We start from the raw sequence: 15,287 nt of genomic DNA on the forward strand, positions 1-15,287 counted from the left end.
GGTGAGTTCGACCATTCAAGACAGAGGCTTGTGCGCATGCGCCAAAAAATGCTCTGTCTGTCGCCAGTGTCAAATGCTATGCTGCTAACAGACGACAACAGATAGAAAACTAACCTCAAAAATCAGAATCTGATTTTGAATGCTAATATCAGCTAAATACATTTCTCTATTTTATTAATAAATGAAATTCATTCATATATTTAGACCATACTTTGAATTTTTTACCAAAAACTAATAGGAAGACAGCTATCAGTTAGTTGGATTTAATTCCCCGTGAATGGCCTGTAAAAATCTTTTACGTCGATTAGTTTAACCAGCGTTATTTTTCGATTTTTACCTTTGTGCAACCAAATTTTCTTCGTTTCAACAAATCGCGGTTAAAATTCTGCCAACTAGTCAGAATTGAAAATTGTTTACACGGCGTTATCGCTTGAAATTTCTGTTTTGTGGAACCAAAATGCATCGGTTAGCACTAATCTTGATTAAAGTAAAGCATTTAATCGAGATTAAACGTTAACCGACGTACGAAGAACTGGGGGTTAGACTGTTAAATTAATAGGCATCAATAGCTATTATTGCTGTTAATAATTAATAGCTGTTAAATAGGAGGATGGTCCCCGCATGGGTCGTGCCTGTGCGGAGGGACCGAGTTGAATTGTATTCAAGTTCAAGATTCAAGATCAAGTTCTGTACGGTGTAATGATTTATTATTATTTTTAAGAAGAAAAATAAGCATACACACATATGTTCACATATGTATGTACACATATATACACATATATAAATACATAAAGAAAGAGAGTAAGAGGAAAATAAGGATAATAAAAAAATAAATGTAGAATGGGATCTGAAGAGAAGATATAATATAGAGCTGAGAGTACAAAAATTAAAATAAGATGGAAATGTGGACTTTTGATATGTTTACCCCCTAACTGGTCCCAAAAAATCTGCTAAGGGCCGTTTGCACAGTATAGATTGCTAAACTCGATTAAGTTAATCTGAAAGTTTAAACTTGAATCGGTTTTCTCAGTGCATTTACTAATCCAGTTTAAGTTAAACTAGTTTAGCGTTAAGTTGGTAATAGAATGTCATCGTTTAAAATATCAGGAAGGCTGATTTTTACAGGAAATATGTTATTTGTTTACAAACAATCAGTAAATTGAGGTTATGTAGCTACTATTTCAGTATTTTCTTGTTCTTGTTCGAAATCCACAGAGCTGTAAGCTGTACCGTTATAAAAGTGAAAAGCGATCAAGAAATTCTTTAAAAACTTATGTTTAGTTGGCACCAGAAAATATATTTTAAAAAGTAAGATAAAAAAGTTATTTTGTTACACTTGAATCTACTATGGTCTTCCTCGTTTATTAGAAATCTCTCGAAAGCAATATATCTTGATTATGTGTTATTAGAAACATGTTTTCTAAACGAAGACCACTGTTGAAAATTGTCTTAATTTCTATCAAGTGGTTTATTTAATCAAAATACTAAATTGGCAGTTGCTGTACTCAAGCAAAACCGTTAAAAAAATTTTCTATCCAAGAAATTTAAATTATTCGTTTTTTGCCCAATTTTTCTCAGTTTTAAAATTTCTTTGCAGTCTCTATCAATTGCATTAAAAACTTCTATCAATTCCTCCATTACAATTATTTTTACATTCAAATGAATAATTCACTATAACCTAAATTAATAATAATTATTATCGTCTACAGAAGCATTATAAACAACCGTCGAAAAATAATTTACTATCAGCTGTTTCCCTATCAAATCTTTACAGATGTCAATAAGTTAATCCAAATTATTTGGTTTAAACCTCCTGCTTTGGAGGTTTAAACTTTCCCAGAGTTTAAGCTCAATACAGAGTTTAAACTGATACTGTGCAAATGGAATTTTAGTTTAAACAAAAAAAACATCCAGATTTGGTTTAAGCTTTAGCTTAAACTTACACTGTGCAAACGGCCCTAAGTCAAAGATTCTGCTCAAAAAATTATTTCCAAATTCCTTGGTCTACTGTTGCAAAACTCAGGATTTCAAACTCGACACATAAGCTGCTGCTTTGAAATGATGTATTATTCCACTGTTCCAAGTTCTCCTTCCATTGTTATAGCAGCTTCAATGTAGGGGATGAAATTTTCATTGCTGCAACAAGTGTCAACTCAGTGGTTCCACACCTTCAACAGAGGGGATAAAGATGTGCACTTTTGCTATGTTCACCTACTAACTGGTCTAAATCAAGCTGCATAGTCAAAAATTGTATCACAGACACCCCCTTCAAATGTTGTCATTGTCAAACGATCAATTGTTGCAGCAATGAAAATTTCATCCCCTACATTGAAGCTGCTATAACAATGGAAGGAGAACTTGGAACAGTGGAATAATACATCATTTCAAAGAGAATTCAATGCTCTACAAACCTACGATAAGCATCAGTTTTTATGATGCATTTTTGGAGAGTTATAAGCCCTGAAAGAGCAAAACATTGGATAAAAACCTGTTATTTTAACAATTACCTACACACCTTCAAGAACGAATATCTCGGGAACCGTTGGGAATATCACAAAATTCCACTGAACAAAAAGAGTAGAGAATTTATCAAGCTTCATTTTCAAATAGTTATTCATGTCAGTTGAAACGCATTGTTCTTAAGATATGAACGTGGAAGCAAAACGCTGAAAAATGCAACTTTTAAACCACCCTCATCCCCTTAGCACATCAGTTAGGATTGGGGACTTTTGATATATTCTCCTCCTAACTAGTCTCAACAAAGCTGCAAAGTCAAAAAATTCCACCAAAGTTTAAAACATTCCCTCCAAATTTCTTTGTCAATTAGGCCTAGTCTATTGTTGCAGCAATGGAGATTTCACAAACAACACTAAAGCTGTTGCAAAAGGTGTAGGGAAATTCGTAAAAGCGTGAAATTATACATTAAATTCAATGCCTTATATAAGCTCATAATCGGCATGGATTTTCCCGTCGATTTTTAGATAGTTATAAGAGAAAAAAATGAAAAAAAATTGGTGGCAATCTTGTTTTTCAAAAATGTTACACCTTCAACTGATTATCACGTGGACCACGCTATAGTTTAAGCAGTCGTTCACAGGCTATAGTGATGTCCACGTTATAATGGCAGTGCAGAGAGATAGGGGAACAGCGTTGACGATTCTCTGCCTTGACACTGCCTCCTATAGATAGTAGCTGATACCGGTATATCTGTTGTAATACTAGCTGTTCAAAGGTACCATATTTTGGTTCCTCTCTAAAACTATGCGTCTTACGAACATTACTATTCTATACCAAATTGCCTGAGCCGCCGACTCGTCTGCCACCAGAGCAAAAAACGCCTCGTGTGTTTCTAGCCATAGGGCCAAGCCACACATGGCGTTTCTCAGTCAGCACGACAGGATGGGTAGCTCTATGATTGGTTGATTGGGTTGGCTTATGAATAAACGCTCAATAGACCATATTAAGCCCCTAGGGCAAAGTCACACGGGGCGTTTTGCTCTCAGATTATCTGATTTGGAATTACCTGAGGCATTGTAGGTTTTTGATTGGCGGGAGGAGGCTGGGGGGGTGGACCCCTATTCTTCACATCTATCGACAACTGCCGCCTTGAGTTCTCCATTTTCTAAAATCAAACAACAAATAATCAATTATTATTATTTATAAGATAGCATCACAGTACCATTTTAATATATTATATGTTTTTAATATAAAATAACAGATTAAAAACACAAATTAGAACTATTAAACTATTGATAATTAATTATTCAATCCTATTATATTAAGCGAGCAATTTCTGTATTTTTATATTTGGTTATTTTTATTTATTCATGTCCAACGTATCTCGAAAACGGCTCTAACGATTTTCACGAAATTTGGAACACAGTAGGATTATGATATAAAAATTCGATTGCACAGGGTCTCATCCCTGGGAAAACTCGCTGAACGACATTAAAAGGATAATAATCCTTGAAAAAACAGCTGAGACTTTCGTCGTCTGTGGATAATAAAAAAGTGCGTCTGTGGAAAACCCCGAAATTCATAAGCTGACGTATAGCCAGCTGTAAAATTAATATAAACACGATCATTTTAAAGAATTGTGTTCTGTTTATGAATAAATAAAAATAACGAGCGAAGCTCGGTGCCCCGATATTTATAATTATTTACTCAATAATTTCCAAAGTAAAAACACAGAGAAATAGTCATAGAAACATTTTTTTTGTTCATAGTTTTAAATATTAAATAACACATTAAAAACACAAATTAAAACTAATAAACTATTGATAATTATTAATTATTCAATTATAATTATTCACTCAATAATTCCCTGAGTAATAGACACAGAAAAAGAGTCATAGAGGCATGACTGAGCCTAAATTATTTCCAACTGGCAGGTGACCCGTTCTCTAATTAAGAACTTTTGACAAACTGAAAACTAGACTTGCTGAAATCTTTAAGTACACAAAACATCCTCGGTAAATTGATAATCTATATGAAAAGTTTCAAGTTAATGAGTTGAGTAGTTGAGACGTGATGATGCGTCATTCGTGACGATAATTTCCTATCCCCTACGTGTATAAACCAATTCTTCTTCAATTATATTGTAGATAGACTAGCAGGTAACCCCTGCTCCGCAAGGGGATCATTGAAAATTTGACAAACTGGACCTACTGAGATCTTGAAGAATTTAAAACATGCCTATAACCATCCTCGATAAATTAATAATCTATATGCAACATTTCAAGTTATTCAGTTGAGTAGTTGAGACGTGATAATGTGTCAATCATGAATTTCCTATCCCCTATCTGTATAAGTCAATTCTTTCATTTATTATATTATAGAACACTGACTTTTACATAATAATCAATTTCATATTATAAATCTCATGTTGATAATCTCACTGCATACGCTAAATTTGAGTTAATATCTTACTCTGATTAAGCCGATTTTACGACTCAAAAGGAACCTCCTTTTGCCGGTGTTTTTGCCTCACCTACTGCACATATAGGCTATAGTGAGGTCCACGTTATAATGGCAGTGGATAAAGATAGAAGAACTTCGTTACCGATCCTCTGCCTCAATTAATTGTATTTCTCATCATCATCATCACTGGCGCGACAACCCTTCAAGGGTCCTGGCCTCCCCAAGCCTAAGCCTCCAATCATCTCTATTCCGTGCCAATCGTCTCCATCCTCTCAGTCCGGCCGCTCCAGCATCCCGATCCACCACATCTAACCACCTCAGGCGCGGCCTCCCTGGTCGACGTTTCCCTTCTGGCTTTGCCTGTAGGATTTGCTTAATAGGTGAGTTGTCATCTGCCCGGATCACATGTCCGGCCCATCGCAATCTTCCCAGCTTGATAGCCGTAACTATATCCTTGTTCCCATACAGATCATACAGCTCAGCATTATGTCGCTGTCGATAAGCATCTCCTTCCTTAATGGCTCCAAATATCCTTCTCAGGATTTTTCTCTCAAATCTCCTGAGCAGACCCTCATCTTGCCTTGTCATGGTCCAAGTTTCACTACCATAAATGAGCACCGGCACGATGAGTGACTTGTACAGCTTGATTTTCGTTGCTCTGCTGAGAATTTTACTTTTCAGATACTTAGCCATACCAAAGTAGCATCCGTTTGCCAGAATTATTCTCTTTTTCTTATTTCCGTGCTGGAGTCATTATTCCTGTTGACATGGGAGCCTAAATACCTGAATTCTTGCACTACCTCAAAGTTGTGATTCCCGATAGATATGCTGCTTCCTATTCCACGAGTTCGTGCCTCAGATGTGGATGCCACCATGACCTTTGTCTTGCCTGCATTTATTTCAAGGCCCACCCTCCTGGCTGCTGCCTCCAGTTCCAAAAATGATCCTCTCATCTCCGCTGTTGATCTGGCAGCAATGTCAATATCGTCTGCATACCCCAGAATCTGTACCATTCGGTTGAATAAGTTGCCACCTGTTGTTATTTGGGAGTCTCTGACTGCTTTTTCAAGAGCTATATTAAACAGAAGGCATGCCAATGCGTCACCTTGTCTCAGTCCCCGAGCTGTCTCAAACGGTTCTGACATGAGACCACCAACTTTTACCTGGCATAACACTTGACTCATAGTCATTTGGACTAGCCTTACAATCTTTTCAGGGACTTTCATTAATCTTAATGCCTCATAGAGACGATCCCTTATTATGGAATCATATGCCGCCTTGAAATCCACAATTGTATTTCTACATTGTCAAAAACAGATTTGGCATCGTTGCGGAGCTAGAAAAGGATAGTAATACCTGCTTTGTCGAATGATAGACAAGGACAGCAACATCAAAGTTAATCAAATACTGTCATTATAACGTGGACCTCACTATAGCTAACTATAGTGAGGTCCACGTTATAATGACAGTATTTGATCAACTTTGGTTTTGCTATCCTTGTCTATCATTCGACAAAGCCGGTGGTAATATCCTTTTCTAGGTCCACAACGATGCCAATTATGTTTTTGACAGTGTAGAAATATAATTAATTAATACAGAGAATCGGCATCGCTATTCTTTTATCTTTATCCACTGCCATTATAACGTGGACCTCACTATAGTCATTAGCAGTCATATTCTAATTATAGTGAGGTCCAGGTTATAATGACAGTGTTAGATTAGCAATGGTATTGCTATCCTTGTCTATCATTCAACTAAGCTATTTCTTTTTCGCTTTGCTCTGTTGCCAGATCAACTTTTAACAATGTAGAATTAATAACTAATCAAGAAAATATTTCATCTTAATTATAAAAATTCATTGTAAAATCATTTAAAAATATAATTTCTTCCTTAATAAAAATTGATTTATTATTTTAAACGATAATAAACAGTTAATATTACATCAATAAACCTATATCAGCTACCGTCTATAGAAGGCATTGACAAGACATTAGAGGATCGACAACGTTGATCTCCTATCTTTCTCCACAGCCATTATAACGTGGACCTCACTATAGTATTGTAATGATACTCTGAATTGATTTTGTATTATTGCTGTGTAGGCCTACTTACTGTATGTAGTGAGGAAGCATTAGCTACTGGTAACGAAGTCAGCGACTGTGATTGGCTGGAATTCGATTGACCTTGAAACAAACATTTAGATTCAAATAAAAACATTTACACAGATTGAAATTGCTGAGATATTGCAATTATTCAAATGCTAATGAATTAATAATTATTCTTCTTCTTGGATAGGAAAAAATCCGTTTCGTATGTTGGCAACCAGCATGGCAAGCCTAATTTTGTCCACAGCCATGCGGAAGAGTTCAGCTGATGTTTTTCCCGTCCACTTTCTAAGGTTATGCAGCCGGATATTCTTCTCCTTCCAGGACCTCTTTTTCCATAGATTTTTCCTTGGATGATTGTCTTTAGTAAAAAGTACCTAGAGTCGTTCCTCATTATAATAATTATTATTAAACGAAAATCCAAATTACATGCTGAAATTCACCCCGAAGACTTCTGCTATTGCAAATATTGACAACAGGGTAAACATGAAAATATTCTAATTTCCATCTAGCTGTTTACCCTGTTGTCAATATTTGCAGTAGCAGAAGTCTTCGGGGTGATTTACAGCATTTAATTTGGATTTTCATTTGATGATAATAATTATTAAAAACATTTATCCGCATCAAATAGGCTATATATGGAAGAATCAAGAAACAAAATAAATATTATGAACTATACCTGTGTAGGCCTACTAGCCTTTCAGTTAGTATGATCAACACAGCATGAAATAAGAATAAATTATAATTATTATTAAATGAAAATCCAGATTAAATTATATTTTTTGATTCAAAATTTGCTCGTTTATCAGAGTATTGAAGAGCGTAAATTGTATTTTGAAAAGTGAAAGTGACATAACCAACATTTTGATTTGGACAGTATAGTATAAATTGGAAATGGGACAGTTTTGGGCATGAGCCTGTTGTGCCGCCTTTCCTCATTTCAAGTATTTCTACACAATGTGATTAATAAATAACCCCGCTGACCTCTGCTACTGCAAATATTAACAACAGGTTAAAAAAATAGATGGAAATACGATGAGAGCTACTTTTACAAGAATTATTTCCCTGCCCGGGAATCGAACCCGGTACCTCCTAATTGCTAGTCAGGAATGCAGAGGTCATCGGAGTGATTTACAGATTTAATTTGGATTTTCGTTTAATAATAATTTTTCATTAATTAGAATTTTAATAGACGCAATTTCTCATTAATTCCTATCAATAAATTATGAGATACAAAATTATAAAAGTACAAAATACTGAAGAAATAAATACAAATACAGTATAAGTTAGCAAATAAATTTTCCAAGCAAAGGAAAACTTTGTGTGTTGACAATGAGCCGATGACAACGTAGAGAAAACATAGGATAAGAAGATATCCCATGGTTTGTATAATTCATTCAAAGTTAGGAAGTTACGTATCAAATTAAGGTATTGTGTATCAAATTGAGATGATACGGTATCATATTGTGTTGATACTATAAATAAAAATATAAATCTGAAAATATAAGGGTACTCAGATGTATATTTTAATTTGTGTTGATACTGTATCAAATTGTGTTAATACTACAATCATATTATGTTGATACTATATCATATTGATCTGATACCGTATCATTTATGGTGATAACATAGAGAATAATAGATATCATAAGAATAATGCCATGTTATAGGATGTTTATGTTCCAAATTTCAACTGATAGTCATAGACCACATAGTTCTTCTCCGTGAAGCTATGTAACGTTGGTAGTCTATCATATTGTGCCGTTTTAACACTCTCATCTCTCACCCGGCCAAAACAGTAATAATAGACAGTAGTCGACAGTAATCGGCTTGAGTTAACAAAAAATCGGCTTGAAATTTGGAAAATAAGCGACCTATACTCTGAGATATCTTCTAATGCTACCGGTATCTTTTCTCTATAACATCGCCATAAATGATACTGTACCATCTCAACTTGATACAAAATACCATAATTTGATACAAAACTACCTATCACCACAAATGATACAGTATCATCTCAACTTTATACACTACACTATAATTTGACACTTAGAATTAATTCTACAAACCATGGGATATTTTCTTATGCCAACTTTTCTCTATAGGTGCGTACAGATATACGCGCCTCCAACATGCTCCGCACTCGCTCCGATCATGAACGTTACGGGAGATGTTAGCTCTTCTCGCGTTCCACTCTTGCTCCCCAGTCGATCATCAATCGCTCTGCTCGAGTGACGTTCGATTGCGGAGCAGAGCGAAAGTCTGTACGCACCTTTAGATAACACACACTCTTCCTTTGAGAGAACACACTCTTCTCACAAATATACAATAATTATTTGTGCAACTAGTGCGCAAAGTGACAGTTTGCTGCACCGAAAGAAACGTTTACGCCCGAGCCGTAGGCGAGGGCGGAATGGTTTCTTGAGTGCAGCAGAGGAACTTTGCGCACGTATTTCACATTAAGTTTTTCCTACAGTTACCATTGAATATGAAAAGTGGGTAATTATGGGTAAAATTGCCTGGAATGCATCAAATGTTTTTCTGTGTTATTTTATTATTGATAAAAACCTTAATCGTAAAATCCTAAAGTCCTCGTTGTCCTTGGTTATAATATCTAATACTAATAATTAGCGCGTTGTGCTTGGTTGCACCTCTGCTCACTATAGCAGCCACAGCAGTCACTGTTACCAACTACATTTTGATTTTGCTGCACTGTTGCTCCATATAACCTACTAAGTATTTTGCGTTGCCATGTTGCAAATCTGGAGTGCAGAAAAATTTTTCCCGCACTAGAGCGGAAAAGTGATTCTTTGCGTTCTGTAATCAGTGCAGCAATGGCCACTTTTCAACGTAACTGTAGGAAAAAATATAAATAATAGTTTAGATTTTACAGTGGTTTGTAAATATTAGTGAGGTTGAAACAATATCGAACGTAACCTACTTTCGAGCATTTACATGCTAAATTGGGAAAATAGCAGATTTGAGAAGAAGACTTTTGCCTCTTCTTAAAGTTACATTTTGAGTTCAGTAGTTGAATAAATGAATGAATGAGTAGATAAATGAGATAACTGTATAAATGAACAGACTATAAATCAATAATTAGACTGGATAAATAACATAATAGATAAACAGACGATTGAATCAATGCAATGAGTCGTCACGTCAACAATGAAATCCACGTTATCTTCTTCTTCTTCTTCTGGTGCCTATCCGTTACCGAATGTTGGCAATTATAACTTTTTTGACAGCCGCTCTAAAAAGTTCCGGGGTGGACACTGCAAACCATGTTCTCAAGTTCTTCAACCAGGAAATTCGTCTCCTACCAACACCTCTCCTGCCAACAACTTTACCCTGTAGTACACATTTCAACAACTGATATCCAGTTCCATTCCTCATAATGTGTCCCAGATACTCCAATTTTCGTCTCTTGACAGTGTACATTATTTCCGTCTTCTTATTGAGTTGTTGAAGAACCCTGTTGTTGGAAATTTTGTCCATCCATGATATTTTCAGGATTCGTCTATAGGTCCACATCTCGAACGCTTCAAATTTCTTTGTTGTTGTTTCAGTCAGGGTTCAAGACTCAACTCCTTATAATAAATACTCCACGTTATAATGGCAGTATTTGATTAACATTGGTGTTGCTATCCTTGTTTAGCATTCTACTAAACAGATAACGCTATCCTTTTCTAGCTCTGCAACGTTGCCAAATCGTTTTAATAATGTAGAAATATAAGAAATTTTCCCAATTTAGCATGCAAACGTTCAAACGTGGGTTAGGTTCAATATTGTTTCATTCTAATATTAAATATTAATATTGAATATCAAAGTTTGTTTTTTGGTTCTGGTTAGGTTAGGTAGGTTCTGCAAAATTATTTCTTTAGGCCTGTTCAGTACACCTTTTTATTTTTATTTAAATTGGATATTTTTTAAATATAATTGTTCAGATCATTATAAGAGTGAGAAAAAGTGGCAACTGAAATTTTTAAGTGGTCTAATAAGCGAGTTATGGGTTGTTGAAGTGCTAAACTCAGTTTTCTTTCCAGATCATAAACGGTTTCAAATTTTCCATTTGAGTTTTTTTTAAATACATTCAGTAAATCATTGGCTGTGTTCTAATATGCGTTTTTTTCGCGATTAATGCCAAAACGAACAAGTTATCGAATTTACAAAAAATGTTACTTTTTTATTTATGAACGATATGGGGAATAAAATGTTTTCGTTTGGAAAGATACATTTTTTGAACTTTTAAGAGAAGTTCTGTTAATATAGTCGAACCGTTTATGATCTGGAAAGAAAACGGAGTTTAGCACTTCAACAACCCATAACTCGCTTATTAGACCACTTAAAAATTTCAGTTGCCACTTTTTCTCTCACTCTTATAATGATCTTAACAATTATATTGAAAAAAATCTCCAATTTAAATAATAAAAAAGTGTACCGAATAGCCTTAATATGTGAATATTTCCTATTTGAGTGATAATAATGTAAAATATTTCTTCTATGTTTGGTTTTGAAGCATCTAAATTTAAAAATCTACTCTGTGAAAATAATTAAGGACCGAAACTTTTGTGAAGTGAACAACTACAAGACTCAACCTATTTCGGACTATGTGTAACCTTATCTAAATTTGGGAGAGGAATAGCACAAGGCTACCTTATATTTTCTCTCCCTATCATTATTATTGATGAAGTACTTATTGTATGAATCAGTAAATAAATAAATAGAAATAAAATTCTATAGCGTTTCATGGACCTCACTATGGGTCTCCATAATTATGTAGGTGTGTTCCGAACTCACCGATATCCAATCCAGTCGGTTTGAGTTTGGGCATTCCGCCCGCAAAAAGTCCTGCCAAGGCGTTGTTACGTCCCAGCGTAGCCGAGCCGGATTTCGGACTTCCCCCCGATCCGGGGCTCCCCAGCGAGGGGGGCCCACTGCCTCCCGGGGTACCCCCTGATTTGCCCCCTGGAAATCACAAAAAAAATTATACAGAGTGTTCCACGAAAGGTATAACAGCCTAAGACCATAACAAGAATTATCGAATTATCAAATACCCTTCATTATATTATACAGAGTTTTCCACGGAAGGTATAACAACCAAATACCACAGTAAAATTATCAAGTAACCTTCATTTTATTGTAACACTACTATTTTTATGAAGAGACATTTTTTCACTTTTTTTAATTTTACACATTGAACATCACAATATAATTCTCAACTCATGAATGATTGGAAAAGAAACAACAGGCATAAAGCCCAAAACTGTTCATTTCCCAAATTTGTATAGAAATTGTCCAAAAATAGGTTATGTTTATCACCAAAGATACATTATTAATGTATAATTTATATTTTTCAATTTAGGATGGATGAAAGATAGATCATACATAGATTAACATATACAGAGTGTCCAATGGAAGTCGTAACAGCCAAACACCGTAGATTCTTTATGGAATTTGCAACAAAAATGTACAGTAAAATGTTCTTATATCGACCTCGGTTTTCGAGATATATCGATTTTTCAAGATATATCGACCTCAGTTTTCAAGATATATCAATTTTTCAAAATATATCGACCTCAGTTATCGAGATATATCAATTTTTCAAGATATATCGACCTTAGTTTTCGAGATACCACAGAGAAGACTACTTTGTGGAGATACATAGATTTTTCAAGATATATCGACCTTAGATTCTAAGATATATCGATTTGTCAATAATTTATGGAAAACGTCGATAAATAAACTATGTGTGTTAAAATCTAATTTCAAGGATATGCTTAGAGAAAAAGAGTTTTAAAATGGGATTCATAAGATTTGTTCCTTTTACGTTTTTGAACTTTTTATAACTTAGTCAACATGATTTTGTTTCAGATACTTTTTTTCAGTGTGAAAAATTGAAAACTTTGAAATTGTAGGTTAGGATACACAATAGGGTTGTAAAAAAGATGGAGAATAATTAATTATACGAAAATTTTAGTCTTATAATTTTTACAGTTCTTATATTTATATATTATTATACATTTATTATATTATTCACAGTTCATATATTCTTATAATTATACAGTTCTTATAATTAATTATTTTCTACCCTATTGTGTATCCTAACCTACAATTTCAAACTTTTCAATTTCTCACACTAAAATGACCCCATTGGTGTTGGGTTTGTGATTTTTGCAATAAACAAGTGTTATTTTTGACAACCAAGTGTTTTCATGTTTTTGTTTTTAAATGACTCATTTTTCACTCATAGTTTTATATTTGAGGTTTTTTACTCCATTGATAATAAAAACATGATGAAGATGGATGTGGAGCATGGAGCACCTCATAAATGGTGATTAATGTTTTTTTCAGCATTATTTAATCAAAAATTTATTTATTTAATCATTCAGAATAACAAAACTTTCAGGAGAGTAAGACAGGCTTACGTCCAAAACGGTTGCAATTCTAATTTATACAACAGTCCAAATGTAGCTATAGTGAGGTCCACGTTATAATGGAAGTGTTTGATCACCAATGATATTGCTATCCTTGTCTATCATTCAACAAAGCTGATAGCACTACCTCTTTCTCGCTTTGCTTTGTTATCAGATTGTCTTTCAACAATGTGGAATCAATAATTAATTAACAAAATATTTCATCTTCATTATGAAATTAATGTAAAATATAATATCTTGCTTAATAAAGTATAATTGATTATTTTAAATGAAAATGAACTGTTAATATTACATCAATAAACCTGTATCAGCTACCGTCTACAGAAGGCATTGAGAGACAGAGGATCGGCAACGTTTTTCTCCTATATTTCTTCACTGCCATTATAACGTGGACCTTCAACATTAAGACTGCTATAGTGAGGTCCACGTTATAATGGCAGTGAAGAAATATAAGAGAAAAACGTTGCCAAGTCTCTCAGTTTTGCCACTGATTGTACACAGCTGTTACTCAATTTATCCCATTAAAATTGATATAATAATAATTATCATTTCCTTGATAAAATAATCAATTTAATGTCAAATTAATCAAGAAAATATATTTTTTCATAATTTGATTCAAAAATGTGCTTCCATAACTAAGATCAGATTTTTATTTTTACACAAACCTGAAATGGCGGCTAATTTAAAAAGCTGTGATACATCAATCTGAATTTTAAAACAACAGAAATTAAGTTAATTGGTAGGTATTCTATTCCAATTTCTTTTAAAAATGATAGAAAAATAGAAATCCTTTTTAAAATAAGTAATTTCAATTGAAATAATTCTGAAATAACCTTTCAATATTATTTATACCGGTACGAGTAGATCTAACCTAAACGTGTAGGCTAACTGAAGCATGGATGAAGTCTATGATGATTAGTTATCAACTTTTAAAATGTCATTTCAGGTATTTTAATTTGTGTTTCTCAAACGGTAATGTCTAAAAATTATTTCAATGTTTCAAAAATACATTTTAAACAATTATACGACTTTTGTACCAAAGTATTTTGATAGAATGGAGAAAAAAAAAATGGCGGCTGAGTTACTTTTGTACAGTTACTGTCAAAAGTAAAAATAAATTATTCTGGCAAACTGACAATATTGCAAAGCTAGAGAGAGATCGAGCTATCTGTTTTGTTGTATGATAGAAAAGGACAGCAACAGTATTGTCAATCGTACACTGCCATTATAACGTGGACCTCACTATATGACGTTATAAAAGTGTTAAGTTTGAAAAATAGACTTGATATTTATTGATGTGTTATGAAATACAACTTGAAAAGACCGTTCGTTATCTCTCAAGAACAAACCAACCTACTTCCTTAAAAAACTGATAAGTTTCCACAATAAAAATACAAACATTGTGACTCTCCATTGAAACGAGGCACTGTTTTATCGTTCTCGGATAACATTCAAAATATTTTCCTGTAAAGTGAGGTCCACGTTATAATGGAAATATTATTCTTATATCAAAGGTTATGCTATTATTCGACAAAGCAGATGGCACTATCCTTTTCTAGTTCCGCAACGTTCCAAATCGTTTTTAAGGGGAGTCGGGAGGGCCTATACCACCAATGTTAAATTGGCAAACTTCAATGTACCTTTTTGAGATTTCCACTGGAGATAGATTGACAATTTTTTCAAATGAAAGAATGCATCTTTATCTTCAATCTGATGGAAGGGATTTACTCTAAAATCATTTTTTCTCTAAATACATTTTTTTAGAAAAGTGTATTTTTTCCCAATTATTTCAATATAGCCTACTTATCATCAATATCTCTGCCAA

The 15,287-nt window shown here is 34.0% G+C and overlaps 1 protein-coding gene across 1 annotated transcript in view; it reads right to left on the minus strand.

The window, feature by feature from the left end:
- Positions 1–15,287, minus strand: part of LOC111055028 (WAS/WASL-interacting protein family member 2) — a 40,163-nt gene that overhangs the window by 11,118 nt on the left and 13,758 nt on the right. Inside the window, exons 3-5 of the mRNA XM_039440680.1 lie at positions 11,826–11,993; positions 7,033–7,103; positions 3,524–3,622 (exon numbers count right to left, since the gene is read on the minus strand). Coding sequence (XP_039296614.1) covers positions 3,524–3,622; positions 7,033–7,103; positions 11,826–11,993 — 338 coding nt within the window. The remainder of the gene's footprint in view (positions 1–3,523; positions 3,623–7,032; positions 7,104–11,825; positions 11,994–15,287) is intronic.

The sequence above is a fragment of the Nilaparvata lugens genome, chromosome 14 (genome assembly GCF_014356525.2).
Source record: "Nilaparvata lugens isolate BPH chromosome 14, ASM1435652v1, whole genome shotgun sequence".
In the NCBI taxonomy this organism is placed as follows: Eukaryota; Metazoa; Arthropoda; class Insecta; order Hemiptera; family Delphacidae; genus Nilaparvata; species Nilaparvata lugens.